This window comes from Mugil cephalus, chromosome 6 (genome assembly GCF_022458985.1).
Source record: "Mugil cephalus isolate CIBA_MC_2020 chromosome 6, CIBA_Mcephalus_1.1, whole genome shotgun sequence".
NCBI lineage: Eukaryota > Metazoa > Chordata > Actinopteri > Mugiliformes > Mugilidae > Mugil > Mugil cephalus.
The window spans coordinates 25,760,438-25,779,408 of NC_061775.1; the positions used below are offsets into that span (position 1 = coordinate 25,760,438).

The 18,971-nt window shown below is 39.2% G+C and overlaps 1 protein-coding gene across 2 annotated transcripts in view; it reads left to right on the forward strand.

Moving 5' to 3' along the window:
* The window catches only part of LOC125009051 (carboxyl-terminal PDZ ligand of neuronal nitric oxide synthase protein-like), a 205,493-nt gene that overhangs the window by 149,665 nt on the left and 36,857 nt on the right, over nucleotides 1-18,971 (forward strand). For both annotated transcript variants that reach the window (XM_047586582.1, XM_047586583.1), the window contains exons 8-9: nucleotides 1,065-1,226; nucleotides 18,296-18,461. In XM_047586582.1, coding sequence (XP_047442538.1) covers nucleotides 1,065-1,226; nucleotides 18,296-18,461 — 328 coding nt within the window. The remainder of the gene's footprint in view (nucleotides 1-1,064; nucleotides 1,227-18,295; nucleotides 18,462-18,971) is intronic.

The window sequence follows — 18,971 nt, forward strand, 5'->3', positions numbered from 1 at the left end:
AGTAATCATTGTCACATAACTGTACATTGCAAAAGTAAGTGATCCCTTGTTTTAGGTGTTTTAATGTGTTTTACATATCGGGCATGATCCAGTTTTGCAGCCACAACTGCAACCAAAGTTTTCTGGTAACTGCTGATCAGTGGTGGTCTACAGCAGCTTGGAGGAATTTAAGTCCATTTCTTCAGTTCTGAGATGTTGGTGGGTTTCCTCACATGTACTTCAGGTCCTTTCACAACATTTCTTTTGGATTAAGGTTAAGACTTTGACTTAGCCGTTCCTAAACATTCATCTTGGTCTTCTTGAACCGTTCATCTTTTGGAGAAGAACTTGTGTTCTTGGGCTTGTTGTCTTGTTGTATGACACAGTTTTTCTTCAGCCCACAGAAGGATGAATCCATCCATCGTAGCAAAGCCGCCCTAAACAAAGACATTACAACCCCTGTGATTAACAGACGGAGATCTGATGCTGGAAGGCATTAAATTATCTTCTCTTTTTCTACTTTCTAGACTAAAATGGTTACAATCCAATGCAGAAATGTAGAAAAGTTCAGACGGGTGTGAAACATGTTGAGGTGACACTGACTTAAATCACCTCAAAATAACACCGTCAGAGGCTGTGATGTGTGACAGGTTACCGAAGCACTGAAAAAATTAGGATTCTTTGTGCCGTTAGACGAAGAAGGGCTGAGTCCCAAAGCTCATTAACGCTGGAGTGGAGCATTTCAGGGCCACTGATCTGCATTCTCTCAGTCATCAGCTCTCATCCCACACTGGTGCAACTAATCAGCAACTCTACATTTCACATTCAGAGTCTTGGTTTGATGATCACTTGTTCTCTAAGGCATTTTATCGATGCTGTTGCTTGTCCTCATTACACTTATTTATTCATGAGTGTTTTTTTCTTTTCTTTTCTGTGTGTTTGCATCAGTTGCAATTTTTTAGTTTTGACTAATTTTACTTTGAAACAGAAAATATGGTTTACCAGTCAAAAGTTAGGACGCGCCTGTATGTAATCTGCTGTTTTAGATACTGACTCGCTTCTCTTCTCGTTCTCCCTGGTTCCAGGCTTCAGAGGAGGCTTCTCTGCTGTTGTCCAGCCCCAGGATGCTGCTCCCAGCGTCGGGCACGCTGCCCCCCGGCGCCCCCTTGTCCGTCCACCACCAGATCCAACTGCTCCAGCAGCAGCTCCAGCAGCAGCAGCAGCAGACGCAAGTGGCTGTGGCACAGGTGCGTTTAGACTTCTTGCACATTCATGTAAAAATAAAACCAGTTAGAAACGAGTGCAGATCTGGGAATTGTACTGGAGACCTGAAATGTCTGTTATTTTGAGAAATAGATACATAATTTGTGCTTTTAACCACACGACTACATACAACTATACACTTTCCTGCAAACACGGTAAATATAAAAAGTGATTCACATTTCAGATCTACCTCCACATACTGTTATGGTGATTACAATAACAAGTGGTGCTTTAACCTTCACTTTATCATATGTTGCCTTAGGACCTGTTGCAGTAGCTCCAGGTTCTATAATTATTACACAGCTTAATTTAAAGTCACCAGACCAGTGACAGCAGCACAGAGCTGGGCTTGGCTCTCTCATGCGTGATCTTTTTTTTTCTTCTCTAAAGTTCATTGTTTATGTCTATAGCTGGAGGCAAAACCTTGACGAGCTGGGGAGTCATTCATAATACAAACAAAAGCAATTATGTTTGCAGAGCAGATATTGGATTCATCCTCACTGATTTATAGATACATAGACTTTGGTTTTTTTTGTTTGTTTTTTTTCACTTCCCCCAGGCACCGTTTTACTCCTGCAACGACACATACATACCTGCAGTATATAATAAGTGCATTGTTTTATTCAGCAGGGTTTTGTGCTCAGAGCAGGTGTTGCACAAAACATGCTGCTCATAATTTGAGTATCTTGTGTTTGCATCAAAGTGAGAGTGATGTAACGATTATGAATAAATCTGGTTTAAAATGGAAAAAATACCAGTATGCACATATAGAAAGTTTAAATAAAGGTTTATTAAGTGAAATTATGTTAAATATTGAGTTGTTAACCAAGGACTGATTACTGAGAAGAAATAAATAAATTACAGATGCACAGTGCACATGGACAACATGGTTGAAGGCAGTTTTGGCCTCTGAAAAGAAAAATAATAAAATAAATAAATAAATAAATAAGGTTATTGCCCACATACCTGCAGTAAAATGTGGGTTTGAAAAGAAAGTACCAGGTGCAACCAGCACCAGACATCACTCATCCAGTTTGAGTGGCTGCAGTGGGAGAAGCGAGTAGTGACGGCATCAACACACACATCCATAAAGTTTAAGCATCAGCCTGAAAAAGGCCTCGAGACTGGAAACTTCTATTTCACTACTCAACACACACACTCCTGACCCAAAAGTGTCTGAGACGGTTAAACGCTGATGTCTCCCGGCTTCCAGAGAAGGGTCCTGATTAAAGCGCCCGTTCACCCTGAACTTCGCCATCGCCTCGTTTTAACCTGAGCGATGCTGAACGGACGGCTGCCACGGCTCACTCACTCGGAGGCAGCGTGCCCACACATAAATGCTGTTAATTATACGTTGATGAAGCCAGAGGTCACTGCCCACCAGTAGAAACACAGGTGTCGACAATTTTTAATTAGTCAAAACAAGCTTTGGCACATGAAAGGAAGCATTTTATCTTGCGTTAAAGCGTTTTTTTTTTTTGTTTTTTTTTTTAAGATGAGGAGGTTGTGTCTGACCTTGGCTTCGTCTGCCATTTTGGCAAAGTTATCGTAACTAGTCTGAGCTGCTGCAACAGTTCGCTTCGAACACATTTAAATTTGTTTCCACTAGCTTCAGGTTCTTTTAAGACTTCTATCTGTGTGCATTTCTCTGTGGTGAAGCTCTGTCCTGGTAGTGCTCGGATTATTAGTAGAATTATCAGCGAGTAGACAGAAAAAATAATATTCAAGCCTCTGGTTCTCAGCGCTGGGCTTAGAAACCAAAAAGGGGTCACAAGATAAAGCTGAAGGCAAGATAAAGGATAAAATATAATTTCCTTTTCTTCTCAGCGCCTGGATAGACCCTCCTCTTTACCAAACTTTATGAGAAGTTTCAATCTGCTATACAGTGTTAGCTTTGGTCTCCCCCTTTTGGTTGTGAGAGTAACTACACAAACAAACAAACAAACAAAGTCTTTGGGTCCTTCTATTATTCGATGGTTCTTTAAAAAGGAGAAGCCACGCCGATGCTAATCCGTATTTGTCACGAGTTTCTTTCTAATCAGAAGTAAAACCATTCCTCAGAGTTTATCAGGTTATTTTTTATTTGTCTTCACTGTCACAAATGGTGAAGTTAACCTGAATTATTCAAATAATGAGCTGAAACATGTCCAGTTAGAGTTATAGACATCTGTACCTGAGAAGTTTAATCCCCATTCACACCTCAAAGGGATACGCCACCCTTATGTGAAATTTAGTCACTCGCCAAATTCCCCAGAGTTGGATAAATGAGAAAAAGTGTTTTTAATTTGATATAGGCATTGATACAGGTATTCTCCTAATCCGGCAGCGATTTGAACGTACAGGTCACAGGAAATAATTTGTAAATTTATTTATCACTTTTGCGAACGATTGGCTAACTAGCAGCTCTGCATTATAGCGCCTATGCTAGGCTTAAGCTAACAGCTGTGTTGCCAGATTAGGACAATGAATAGACCGTTTTAAAAGCGCTTTTTCACACTTATCCAACTTTCGGGATTATGGTAAGTGACCAAATTTCACATAGGATATATTTTATCTCTCCAGTTATTTGAGACCTGGACGACCAAGGACCTTCAAATACCTAAACTCATCCACTGATAGTTCATCTATTAGCATGAACCAATTGCTCAGCTGAAGGATCTGCTGGAAACTCTCATTCGTGACTCCTTATTTGAGCTTGTGTAGCCGGGCTCATGTACCACAAACTTGTGTGAAGGTTCAACTGGACTCGTAGAGTTTCCTGTAGACGATTCGTCAGTTCTAAAGGACTGGTGGGGGTTTAAATAGGAACACTTCTTGTTGGTGTTACCCATCAGAAACTCACGTGACTGGTGTCTGTTAACACCCTGATACCTGTTGTTGGAGTTAACTGTTTGACCCGTCCCTTTTTCTCCATTGGAGCACCATTCACCATTTCAAGAAGTTGCCTTTCTCCAACTTTTTATATATAGATATACTTTAGTCTGCCTACTCTTTCCGTTTCCTCTCCAAGCTGCTTTGTAAACCACCTCCATCTCCAACCTTCCTTTTATGCTGTTTCGGTCCTAATCAACAGCGGAGGATTCTGCAGTAGACTGCTCTGTATCCTTGGGTTCACTCCTGGACTCTCCCTGCCTTAGGCGCTTTCTGTAGAAACGTGGAAGGGCAGGGAGGTTCCAGAACAAAGCAACGTACCGCCAGAAATAATTTACTGCAAATGCAAATATGGTTTCTTTGTCTGAAACTCACCCGACTGCACAACTATCTTTCATTCTACCGGTTTGTATAAAAACTTGGACAAGGACATTGATGTCGCCACAAACGACTTAAGAATAAGAATAAGATTTGTCTGGTGCTACAGTAATTAGCATTGTGTGAACTATATGTGCAAGGGTTTAAAAATAGAAGACCATAGACCATTAGCTCAGGTGTTTTTTTCATTTTTTCCCCTTATTTTATGTAAATGTAAAGTCAGTTGCCTGGGTTTCATTGAAATTCTAAAACAAGCTAAATATAACCTAGACTGTAGAAATATTTAATGGTCATTTTTCTATATTTTCTTAAGCTGCATCCTTACAGAAACACAGTATTAACTTTAAGAGAGTTTGAAAGCTGGTTTCAAATCCTCACCAATTAGTCTCCTTACTTTTTATGGCGCTCAAATCACGTTAATTAGAGTGCACACACTGAGGCTAAACCATAATAATAAGGTGTCAGGGTAGTACTCAGAAACACTCACTGAGACATGCAGTATTCTTTTTTACATGAACTAGTTTACCAGTGAGCTGACATGAATCTCATGAATATTAGTTTATCAAGAACCCAAGTGTGTTGGGCTTTTTGGGGCCAAGAAAAAGAAAATCTGTGTTTGCATCTTGGCTTTTTTGTTTTTTTTTCTCCCCTCAGAGAAACTCATGATGAATTATACACTCATCAGATTATGATGCATAATGAAGACACAATCAGTTTGTGTTTGTGTACTTTCTTTTTGTTATTTAGACTCTCGAAATGAGTTTATTACTCAAAGGAAAAAAAAAGAAAGAAAAATGGCTATCCCTGGTGTCTTCGCCTCAGTTTCACTCCAGAAAATCAAAAGACAGCGTTGGGTTTGTGTTTTGTTTTATTCTTTCTTTGGAGATTTGCTGAAAGGATTCACTGAATGACAAAGTAACCTACTTAGTCATGTTTGAGGCAGAAATTCTTCTTGTTTATGATCGTAGCATCTCGAACAGCAGGTCCCCGCAGATTTTACACAGTTGTCAGACTTGAATGTGTTATGTTGTCATATGTAACACAACAACAACAACAACACTGAACTGTGACAAGATTTGAAGCCAGGAAGAACTGTACAGCAACACAGTGACAAAAATATCATCCGATGTCAAACAGAAAGTACTGATACTTGCCTTTGTCCAGTTCTTTTTTCTAAACAGAAAACATTATGTTTTGGTTCAGGTTTTTCAGATGTTTCGCCCTAAAAAATTTTCAATTTCCACTGCGTGAATGAGCACTTTTTTTTTTTTATTTGTTGCCTCAATCACAAATTGATTTTAGGCTCTGCTTCCTTTAATGTGTTTGACTGTACAAATGGGAGGAAGGTTTAAGCAAGAAACCACTTTTTTATCTATATATTCTCCTATAGACCTTAAATGTTTGCTCCGTTATTCGATCAGCCGGTTGAAAGATAGATAGATGGTTATCGGATCGATATTTAAAATGTCTTGGTCTTATATAAAATTGCAATGGTTTGGGATATTTTAGATTTAATTGTTGTTTATGTGTTTTCCCAATTGATTTTGACATCAGCCAAAAACTTGGTTTCACATACACATTTTTTTTTACCAATATTAGAAATTTTGTTTTACTTACATTTAATGATAATAATAATCATTTAATGATGATTTATTGATTGCAAACCAGCTTTTAAGAAATTTAAATTGTTTTTCCACTACATTCAGAAGCTGTTCCAAATGTTTACCAGAGCAATATGTACTGATGTCATCAGCAAACAACACAAATTTTAACAGTTTGGACGCAGAGATCATTGATGTAAAAAAATAAACAACAGAGGGTTTAGTACAGAGCCTTGGGGCACACCTTATGTAACTTTCAATAAATTTGACTTTTCATTGTTTAAATGTACATACTGAAATCTGTCCTCCACATAACTTTGTAACCACCTATGTGCTGTTCCTCTAATACCATCTTTATAATTTTCTTCATCAAAAGCCCATTTTGTTCTAGCTTAAATAGAAAATATTCATTGGCCCCAGTGTAGAAAAATAGTCTTTTTTTTCCGGCTTTCTCCTTTCAATGAAGATTGAAAATGAAGATTGTTGTTTGTTTAGAATATTTGTCACAGAAATCAAGAATTATTCACAGTTCATTTTTTAGACTGATAATTGTTAAATCTTGACAAAAATATGCAGATTTATGATATCATACATAAATAACTGCAGCCCTCTCCATTTAAAACCCTTTTTTGATTTACAAATTTCAGCAGCTGTATTTCTAAGTGGTATATAACAGCAATAAGGCAGGGTTGTTGTCCCATCTTATTATGGTAGAAATTACCATAAGAGGTTCAGAGATCATTACTTTCACTGTGGATCTGCTGACTTTGTGTTCCCAATCAGGGAGCGGGGGGGCAAAAAAAAAAAATAAAAATGCTCTTGTTGTTGAACCCTGCTGCCTGAGCCTTAGTAGAGGTCACAGTAAGTGGTGGTAAATCAGCGAGTTGGTCAGTGTTAACCACTGTCACTTCGAGATAAGAGGAAATAGAGATGTTTAATGAAGTCTTGAAATTGAGTGAGTGCGTCGGCGGCTTTCTAGTTCGATGCTAAACCATGGTCTGCAGCTGCTGCTGTGTCACCGCTTTAGAGAATTTAACCTCTTTTTCTCTAGCTTCCTTGCGTACTTCTCTTTCCTTTGTTTACTTCCCGTTACCTCCTTCTCCCACCACCTTCATCTTCCTTCCCACTTTAACACATTTCTTTCCGTCCGTTGCCTCTTCTTTTTTCCTCCGTCTCCCATCATCAAGCGCTCTCTTGTCATCTTAAGTGTAAGTGCGTTTCTAATGCTTTCCTAAGCATTGCGCCAGCAAAATGATCATTCCTGAACGAAGCAGACGAACCCGTGTTGGAGGGGTTTCAAACATTTCCACATCAAAGGGTCCTTGGCGTGGGCAGGCAGCGCTGTGATGATAATCCTGTGTGAAGAGTACATCCTCGGCAACCAACCCTGTGGACTCACGGCGCACAACCAACACTCCTAATCCCCTTCCACCACCAATGGGACAGTCATTGTTTGACAGTCTTGTCTGAAAGTGAAATGGTGCCATTTAAAGAACCTTATCTTCCGGTTATGCGGGACATTTTTGCAGGATCAGCAGTGAAGCCACAGGGCTCTTATTGTTTTATATTCTCATTTTCCTACTGTCTGTGGTGTCTTTACTGTAGTGGTTTTGCAGCAGGTGATCAGTGTTTCACATTTATGTGGGATTTCCTGATTCTGTAATCAGGAAGGGGAGCAAGGGACAAGGTCTTGGCACCAAAAGGTTTTCAGTTTTTTTGTTTTGAGTCTTGGTTGTAGTGATCAGTTTGTTTTGGTTACATGCATAACAGTCTGTGTAGGAGCAACAAGAACAAACTGTTTTTTCGTTGGCTGACATTTGTGAAGTTAATACCTTTTCAAGTGGTTTTAGACTGGTGGTGTAATCTGTTCGGTTCTAGACACCATCTCTCATCTTTGGGTTGCTATTCAAACATGCAATAGAGAAAATGGAATAACTGACGGGAACATGTTCTCCTCCTCCACACTAGGTGGCGATATTGTGTCTTTTCAGTGGGCTTCATCATACAATAAACAAGAGTCGCTCATGTGTCAGATCGGCATTTTAAACAACAACCAGATGGATAATAGGTCCGTTTGTAGTGTGTGCGCTACTTCTGGTGCAGATAAGATGGCGCTATCCCTCAGGTGGTTCTTCTACCGCCTCTGTTTGCCTTCTTCTTCTTCTGCAGCTGACTTTCTTGGATGTTTTTGTTCCGGGGTCATACCCCAGCACAGCGGTTGTGGAGCATGCGCACACACGTTGTCAAGTTAAAGTCCGTTAAAGGCGTATACATGCTGGAGAAAATTGATTTCCGAGAACTCCGATTTGAGTCGGAGTAATGTGTTTACATGCACTTAAGTCGTCTAGTTAAAGTCAGATTAAGGCAATAATTCATTTTTTTTTTTTGTCTTGCCCTGGATATCTGTTAATCTATATATCTGAATATCCACCTCTTAGAGTTGGTAGTTGTTCTGCAGAGATGTTTGATGGGTTCCTACCTTGTGCTCATTTTAATCAACAGCTCCTGTATTTTTTTGTTTGTTTGTTTTTTGTTACAGTTCAAGCTATTTGAAAATGCACCTACACATTTCCTAAACAGGGTCCTACATCATGACTCATGTTTTAGCCCATGAATTAGCCTTAACGTTGAGCTAAATGAGATTCTTGGGTTTCAACTAGAGATATCTACTAAATAAAAAGACCAGGTGTGCTGAAATTAAGCTTGTTTGATTGAATTTGGTAAGCTCAAAAAATTTATAATAATCCAAAATAATGGAAAAATGTGCAACTTCTTCCTCTTCTAGTCAAGTGGAAACCAGTTATAAGACTTGAAAGCATTTATCACTGCACTTTATCTCAAGCCTTAAAATAAAAATGCAAACTTCTTACTGTTTTGTTTTGGGTTTTTTTTTTTAACTAAACTTTGACTCATATCTTTATTCATCTCAGCTCAGGTGTTTTGGAGCAGGCGCCATGTGAAGTGGAAGTAAGAAATACAAAACAAAACAAAACAAAACAAAAAAAAACAGACAGCTGTGTGAGAAATCCTATTATCTGTATGTGATGTTGCAGTTAGAAACATCTGGTTTCCATTTAGAGGAAGAATCGTAAAGGAAGTGAAACTAGGTGGAGGCTGAATCTGGAAAATGAAAGTTGTCCTCGGGCGTCGTTCTGCTGGGAGACACTTCTGAACAATGGATGCAATAAAGAGGCAGAGAGATGCCGTCTCCTAATTAGAGCTTTAACGAGTCGTTTCAGGTGCTCGGAGCTCCTTTAATTTTCGCGACGCTCAGATAAGACGGAGCCGCTGGGTAGCAGCAGGTTTACTATCAAGGGACCGACGCAGCGAAACACGAGTGCTGCGCTTTTTAATTGGCCCCTTTGTCTGGATTCTACTTTTAGAAAGAGGGTTTAGTTCTTCTGTCTTTAAGCTTGGAAAGGGAATAGTGGCGTCACTGTTTGTGATTTAGTCAGTTGTGGTCTGAGGTCTGAGGTCTGAGGCATGGTGAAGATGGAAAGGTTGTAAGGCCTAAAGTTACAGTGCTAACACGGAGCCATGCAAACCTGTTTCACTACTAGTGTTTAATTATTCTACAATATTTACTTATCGTCACAGTAAAATAGTCCATCCTTAGTCAATCTACTGCATTAATTCCTCTCTCAACCAGCAGAAAATGTTGTGAACACATGAATATGCATGAAAAAAAATTACCGTGATAGACATTTTAGGTCATACCCTCCAGCCGTGGCCTATATTTAGATTTATTTCCATTTAGACCAGTGAAGCATTTGCCTAAAACACCGTTTTGAATTTGTGTTTTAAGAAATACTGGGAACAAATACTTATGACCTGAAGTGGGCTCGCAAGTTCTGAATTTCGTTTGCAGTGAGATCTATTTACTTGAGGGGGTGGTTCTTCTTTGCAGGCCGCTCCTATTTCACCTGGCAACGACAAATACTGTTTTCTGATTGGCTGATTGGTCTCTGCCTGCCTTTGCCTCATCTGTTCATAGATTACTATCTCTTTTAAAGTCTATGTGCGGCAAGTTTTATCGTTTTTCTCTGTGAGAAATGTCATGTGTGGCGTGACAGTGTGTGAACTGAAGAGTCCTGCTTATGCCGTCTTCTTGCAGACCATCACCATATAAATACTACACAAACTCTATCTAATAAAATCCTGCAGGTCTCAGAGAAAGCTGTGAACATTTTTTATTTATTTTTTTGTAGTGTTTTGTATTATTATTTTTTTTTTTTTTTACCACAATTAAATCAATTTTCCATCCACCGTGCTATTTATTTATTTCTTTTACCATCTGACTGCTCTGTCATTAAACTAAATAAGCACTCTGTGCACCAGGTCAAAAAATCTGAGTGATTACAGAGGAGTAAAGTGATGTTTGTTTTTGCCAATCAGTACAAATACTACAGCACGTGGTAAATAACCGCTCTCCCTATTTCTCTGAATGGATACATTTCACTTCCTGCATTTTGTGATAAAACTATTATACAGCATGTGATAATTGGGTAAATAGGGAATTATTTTTGGTTATTTTGCCCAAAATATTTAGAGGTATGATTGTTAATTGTAGCGCCACATTTCCAGAGCTCAGATCTATGATAATCGTCTTCTTCTATACCACAGCATTAGTAGCATTCGTATATTAAACTACTAACCGTAATAACTCTGGCTGCACTAACAGGCTGGACCCTGTCTAGGTTTTTGCAAGATAATCTTCATTTAGGTGAACAAGTATTGTCTTTACTGCTGTCATTCATTGAGCGATCCACAGAAAGCCATTTCAATGTCGTCGTCTTCTCTCTTCTTATTCAGCGTTTTGACCCCAACAAGTAACAAATGGTTGTTGTTTCTCAGTTGATTCGATTGTGGTGCTAAAACGATTCATGTGTTACCCTGTTATTCTGCAGACCAGCTCCAATTATTAGTCAGGAAAATCTTTTGGAGGTCGTGTTGATGATGTTTTATTATGCTGACAACAGGGACCGCCTCTGTAGGACCCTATATCAGGGTTGAGAATAAAGATTTTACTCTGGGGTAGATATTTCTGTTGTTTCTGGAGCTCTGGTAACAAACGCACCGTTTGGATTTAATAATGTTCCAACTAATACGAGGAAACTCTTCTGTTAAATCCTCTGTCTTTGCAGGAGCGTAATCAGTTCCCAACAGAGTGACTCCAGACCAACTTCCCGCCACAGAATATTTCTGGGCGGTGTCTAATACATCCAGTAGATCAGTGGTTTCCAAAGTTTCTTCCTTGGACCTCACACTACGTGTATCTGTGAAAAGTGAGAAGGTTCAGGGTAATTCATTTGAGGAATTATCCATTTTTCAGGTCCGACAACGGAAATCAAACTGAAGGAACCACATAAAAACATATAAATGATCAAAGAGCTGTAATAACTGTTTATTATCTTTTCTTTTTCTTTATATTTTATTATCAGTTGCACCAGACCTCGCTCAATAAACCCACATTTAACCTTCAGAACGAGGCTCCTTTTGATCAGATATCCATCCACATGATAAATCTCAGGTCTGGCTTTTAGAAGATTTATTGTTTTTCTTATCGTATTTGTGCGCTACAGTTTCTGCATGATGATTAAGTTATTAGCGAGACGTTTAACACGGACGGCATCGGGGAAAAAATGATAATATACACGTATAAACCTCAGAGGAGCGGCTGGAGTTGTTGAAGTGGAGCCGCTCGCTTCCTCAGCTCAAGATTGGGCCCCGTCTGCTTTAAATTACACCAGCGAAGTCATCGTCAGGGTGTCAGTCTTTACAGACGAGGTCTGCACAGGTCGGACGCGGCGCGGAGACGGCTCTAGTTGTTGTTAAGTGGAGGGATAATGGAAGTGTATGACTGCGTTCCTCCACACTCGTCTTTCTGTCTGGTGAGGGAAAGTGGCAGAGGAAGAAGAAGAAGAGGAGGAGGGAGGGAGGGAGTGAATTTTGATTCCATTTTGTGTCTCTCCGCCCCACTGGCTCCTCATTAAAGTGTGGATGGAGTGATAAAATGTCATTGGAGGGAAAAAAAAATAAGAAAATCAACACTGGAAATAGACGTTGGCCTGTGACAGGAAAGTAGGAGGAAGACGAAAACAGAAAGACACAGAGGTAGCATAAAAAAAAAAAAGATACTTTATTTATCCTGGGGGGGAATTTGTGTCCAGTAGCTTTGTTGTATAGAAACAGATGTGAAAGATATTTAAGTTATTTGCTGCGTACAATAATATACAGTATTGTTTCCTCACAGGGAGGTTGTTGTAGAGTCCAGTTCAGTCCAGTGCTACGTATGGATTTAGAAAGACCTCTGATTCTTGATCTGTTTGGGATCTAGTGGATTTGGAGGCCAGATCAACTTTGTGCTGTTCTTTGTGTTCTTTTGAGTTGTTCCTTAAAACGTTTTTGTGTGTGTGTGTGTCTCTCTCTTCTGATTTGGTGAGATTGGTGAAAACATCATGTGACTGATGCCTTCATCAGACTAGAGCTGAGTATCGATCTGAATATCGATAATCTTGATATCAAGGCCAGTATCGGTATCTGATCGATACTAGCGTGATACTTTTTGTTCCAGTTTCTCTTCTGTACGTCCAGTAAATTCATGCAGCTTCTCTCCACGTCTGCAGGAGCTTCTCCATCCTCCACCTGTAGTAAAAGGAGGAGATGAATCCTAGTATCACAGCAGCATCACACAGCTGGAACTGATGCTGTTAAATTGAAATGCGTCGGTTCTCATTAGAGAAGACAATTACACGGGATGTAAACCCACTTCTGTGGTGTAAAATGAATGAGCCAACATTTTCCTCTCTGAGCAGGTTTTATATGTTGCTTTTGTTTGTTGTTACGGACTTTAATTTCCATTGTTATTGTGTTGTTTACATTGTTCTGTCTATGTTTGTGTTACATTGTTCCTTTTTCTTATGTTGCACAAATGACTTTTTCATTATGTGGTAAAAAGGTAATTATTTAAAGTTTATACTGTTAATTGCTTTATATTATAATTAGTTTATATAACTGGTTGATTTGACTAAATATTTGTCTTGTTTTTTTATCATAATCAACTTACTAAAGGGAAAATTATGAAGTTATTCAATGACATTTTAAAATTGACATCAGTGACACTAGCCCTGTAACCCTTAAAACTCTCAGTATCGCCTGCTCCTACATCAGACTAATCACTAATCAGCAGTAGTTACTGTTGTTTTTACACTGTGGTTATTAAAGCAACAACTTTTGCTATTGTGTTGTCCTTATATTAGCTCATCTTCAAGGTTTTCCAGCGGCTCTGAATTTGTTCCACTCTTCAGTTTATCTCGGCTTCAATTAATATTTTTTAAACAGTTAAATATTTTTTGTTTCTTCTGCCTTCTAAGCATGTGACAACATCTAGTTCTTTCAGAGTTATTATTAAAAACAACGTCTCCAGTTGAGGAAACGTCACTCGAACGTCACTACACATTTATATCAACACGGGACGGAGCTTGACTTCATTCTGATTCACCGTTTACATTAAAAGGAATATTCTTCCCCTGTGAAACCGAATTAAACTTCATTCAGTTTGGGCCTGTTTATTCTGATTGAGGTGTTTATATGGAGCCTTTTCATTCTAAACCGAATGTAGTCAGGATATTTGGCTCCATTTAAACCCTGGTCTGGTCTGGTCTGGCCTGGTCTGGTCTGGTCTGGTCTGGTCTGGTCTGGTCTGGTCTGGTCTGGTCTGGTCTGGTCTGGCCTGGCCTGGTCTGGTCTGGTCTAGGTCTGGTCTGGTCTGGTCTAGGTGGGTGCTACATGTCTAAGTAACGTCCACACGAATGAGTTCCAGGTCCAAAAGTGTCCGAGCAGAACCATGTATTGTCAGTGGTCATAATGTTATGCCTGATCAGTGTATACATCGTTGTCACATGACATTTTCTAATCTTCTACTAATCTAAACTAGTACAGACATTATTTTTAACCAAATATTTATTGGCATTCATTTGTATTTACACACATAATTTCATGTACATTTCATTTTTCTTACGAAAAAACAAAGTTGTACAAGAAATGTAGAGTACAATAACCAATAACATCTCAGTTTAATCAGATTGTATCTGATAATTCTCCTAAAACAGCACAGTTTAACATTGATTCACACATTGGATTTATTCTTATTATGTTATTAATACCTGTGACTCCTTGGGAATGAATATACAACTACTAAAAAGTAAAATGGTTTAGAAGCAGAAATCATGGTAAACTAAAAAAAAAAAAAGAAATAAAACACCACAAACAAGCACACCAATGATTTTAAAACATACTTCATGTTGTGATGGATGTCGGCTCTGTTTTGATGACTTTCTCAGTGAATACGATCCTCAAGCACCTCCTCGAGTTTTTTCCACAGCGCTGAAGTGTCCTTGGTGCATTGTTCCCGTTCTCGGTCCCCGCGTGTTGTGTAGTTTATTTCACCTCTCTGCTTTGATACGTGTCACCGTTGACGTCAACAACCACGATCCTTCATGCTGCCACGGTAACGAGTTCACCGTCGCCACATCGGGCTGAAATGAGAAACCAGGGAGTCATTACGGGTTTTCCATGACTTGCACCTCCGCATGATTCACTGCTCTGAAAATACACCGGTGCTCTTGTGGGCAAATGTCCATAAGCACTTTGCTGTTGATGAAGCTATTTATATGTATAAAACAAGACATAACTCAGTGGAAAACACACAGGAGCACTTCCTTCCCCACATGCATGCGGCGTAAATCAGTAATATTATGTCCACGCTCCCTTTGCCTGTTAGATATCGGACATTTGAGGTTCTGCGGGACTCTTTAAAAAAAACTCCAGGGCTGAGTTTAATCAAATTATTGAGAGCCATGACACTTCTCCTGTCAGGTAATCATTAATAACTCATCTCCTTCAACAAGCCGGGGCTCTGCTGATCCATACTTGTGATTTTAAACCTTGAGCATTTTCTCCTTTGAAAATGTTGAAAGCGCTATGTGCTCGGGATGGGAGATGGATGAATAGGGTGGGACGTGGAGTCGCTAACATTTAATTTGGAAAGCACTTTGAGGTAAAAGAAAGAAAGAAAGAAAGTGTGCGTGTGTGCGCCCTGACTGAACGGCGACTTCCTTTTTTTTAATATATATATATATATATATAAATGATTCCAAGTGTAAAAGAAGTTTAAGGCTTTTGGTCTTAAATTGAAATGGAGTCCCTGCTTTAATCTTGCAGACCACAGCAGACTGTGGCACTAAGGTTACGTGAGGATCAGAGCTGCCACTGGAGCACCGCTAGTCCTGTAATAAAAGATTATAAAACCACAGCTTACACAGTTACAGTACAAGACCTTTGTCTGGTTTAAGTTTAATTAAACTTAAAAGTTTATTTGAAACGTGAAATAATGTTCACCGCTACTTCCCAGATGTCAAGGTGTGATGTCACATAACTTGAGCAGAATCCAGTGTACAGAGACGTCTTATGTGCAAGTGAACATGGTGACAGTGTTTAGTGGGCGGGGCTTAGCGTGCTGCAATGAGGCCACGCCCCCTGAGGGGCAAAAACATGGTGAAATGTATCAGTAAATACAGCGAGACCTGGAAAATATGGATTATCAGATCAAATTAAGGACAATTAGACTCAACAATGATACATATGAACTACCCAATAATAAACGGTGACATTTATGTGGACCTGATTTTAACACTGGGAAATACTGTACTTATACTAAACTACGACCTTTTAGTACTTTATACAATGCAGCTCCAATGGCTTTGTACTAGAGTACCCACTTATTTGGAAAAGTGGATTAGTCCCAGTTTCATTTAGTTTAAGTTAGTTTATTTTAGTTATGATAAATGTAGCTAAATAAAAGATGCTAACGCTAAGAGCTTTACTGAGAAGGAACGTTAGCCATACAATACTTTAGCGTTAAAAGTAACTACGTCAAAACAACAACATCCACAATATCTAGTATCTGACAGGCCTCCGCAACGTAACTTAATGCAGCATAAATTAATATTACCTGACACTAAATATGAACCACAACACCAGGTTTCTGAGCCATTTACTTCTCTGTTCTTTCCCTTTAAGGAACCTGTAAAAATATATCTCTGACTGCTTCTGCAAATCTGTTGGTACAGTTTTTTTATTTAGTTTTACACTTTAGACACTATTAAAGACTATGATTCACACTAATGCTGCTAATCTCTCACCCTCTATACATAGGAGTACGTTAGTTAGGTCTGACTAGCAGTTTGTGTTGACTTTTATTTTTGGTCTCAGCCCAGTAAAGAGACCTAAGTAAAGGAATATGGGACATAAAAGAAGAAGATGTAAGCAGAAGCAAGCTGACGCATTCATGTATCCGGATAAATAATTTTATTAATGCATAGATAAAGTTACTGTTTTAAGAATAAACGGAAACACAAGGCAGAAAACTATTTCTGTGATCGTAATGGTTTACTTTACTTTCTAAGGATTTTACACACAGTTGAGTCGGACAGTCGTTAATTGATGGTCCGAGCCACATGTGTGCAATCAATTATTTCGTCAGCTGGTCAGGATGTTTTATTAAACCACTTCGACGTGAAGTAAACGCAGCGTGTTCTCCCACTTGAAGTGAGTTTTTCTTCACACACTTGACTCGACCAGATTGCTCTTTCGCCGATTGATCTTTTTCGCCTCACAGTGGAAAACCACTGAGGCCGCTTTGATTAATTACCACGCAGCGAAAATACGCCGTGACTGATCAATCACTGCCACCTGCTGAGCTGAGTCAGGGAGATGTTCCCGTGATCAGTTCAGTACCGACATGAGGTCCTAAATAATACCTGCGCTCTTCATTTGCATGCTGTGTGAAGAGGCATTTTTGCTAATTTCTCCTGAATGTTTATATATTGTTTTGTCCAGGCTTTTTTTTTTGTGGTTGTTGTTGCTTTTAATGTTTTCTAAATTCCACTCACCTTATATTGTACACAGCCAGTTCTATTATATAAATTAATAATAATAATAATAATTAATTTTCATAATGTTAATGTAATAGTGGAAATCTCAAAGATCTATGGTTTGTTGTTTTTGGCGACGCCGGTGGCAATAAGTGGTAATTGCAAGCATGATTGCGATTTTTATTTCCGATTATTAAAAATTGTCTAGGTATTTTTGTCGTTCTTATTGATGTTTTGTAAAATTTCACTCATGTATTAATTTTTTTACTGTACTCAGGAGACTGTATTAATAAATAAATAATTAAACAAATAAATATTAATTATATTATCCGAATATATTGTACACAGCCAGCTCAATTATATAGATCTACAATAATTATAATAATTTTAATAATAATTAATTTGCATAATGCTAATTTAATAGTGGAAATCACAAAGATCTCTGCTTTGTTGTTTTTTGGCGACACCTGTGGCAATAAGTGGTAATTGCAGGCATCATTTCGAACAGCAGCAGTCAGCTAATCAGTAAAGGTCAAAGGTCAATTAGGTTTTCATTGTCATTGCAATATAGCAGGTGCAGTGTGCACACTTGTGCAGCCAACGCAAAGATGGTGCAAACATTGCAAACATAATATACAGATCTAATATGCTAGAAATTAGCAAATATGTTGTGTTGTTGTCAGTGTTAAAATGAACTTGTGTTTATTTTGCATGAGAACAACCAAACAACTAAAATATGGAGATAGACAGAAGGAAACCTGCAGGTTTAACTTCCACCAAAAAGCCGTGCGGAAGCAGTTAACCTCAGATCCACGAAGCCATTCGACCTGCATGCAGCTGCATGTTCGCCGGTCGCCCTCAGACTCTGCTGGAGGCAGAGGAGCATTTCCTCCCTCGTCACGTCTTCCTGTCTCTCGCTCTGACAGTCATTATTTTTCTTACTGTGGAGCCTGAGCTGGGGCGAAAAAAAGCTTGCTGTGTTACTATGACGACCAACAACCTTGAGATGTCATGTTATTAGTTGCAGAATAACTGCATGTCATGCCGAGCCACGCAGACAAAAACGAATAAACTTTGTTTCTTTTCTCTGGCGGCTTTTCCATTTTCGTTGTTGTCATTACCAAAATAGTTGGAAGTTTTCACTGATGAGAAAATGATCTAGTTAAGTTTATTTAGTTTGAGGTTGAACCAGACTCACCGCTGACCGTCTGTTTCTTTTCCTCTTCTATCTGCCCATCCCTCTCTGTCTTATCCTGTCTTTCGATGCAGGTTCACCTCTTGAAGGACCAGCTGAGCGCCGAGGCCACGGCCCGGCTCGAGGCCCAGGCTCGGGTCCACCAGCTGCTGCTGCAGAACAAAGACCTGCTGCAGCACATCTCCCTGCTGGTTAAACAGATCCAGGAGCTGGAGACTAAGATGTCTGGACCAAATCCCAGTGAGTGGATTCTCTCAGAGGCTCATGCACACACAAACTGCTGCAGCAGAGAAACACATAGACGTGGATTTTCACTTCATTTATTTGGCACATTTAAAAATACGATAAAACACAACAACAAGGGGCTGGAAGAGGAGGCCTCCCCAAAATAACAATCGAGACAGAAAACAGAAGCAGAACAGAAAACAAAAATAATACATTCAATACAATACAATTTTTAAATGATCTTGGAGAAAGTTTAACCAACTTGGTGTTGGGGCACTTTTTGGCATGACAAAAGTTTTTATGCACAGCGACGTGAAGTTCATTAAGTGTGGCCTACATCGGTCTCCGCTGGCAGTCAGGAGGAAATCGGCTCATTAGCCACGGTGATCTGCTTTGACATTTAATTTACCCGTAAGTGATTAAAGAGGGGAAAATAACATTTGGGCCTTTTAGTGCAATAAATTTAAGGTACATCTTAACGCAGTTCTCCTCATTCAACTAAGGCAGGATTATCCTCCACATTTA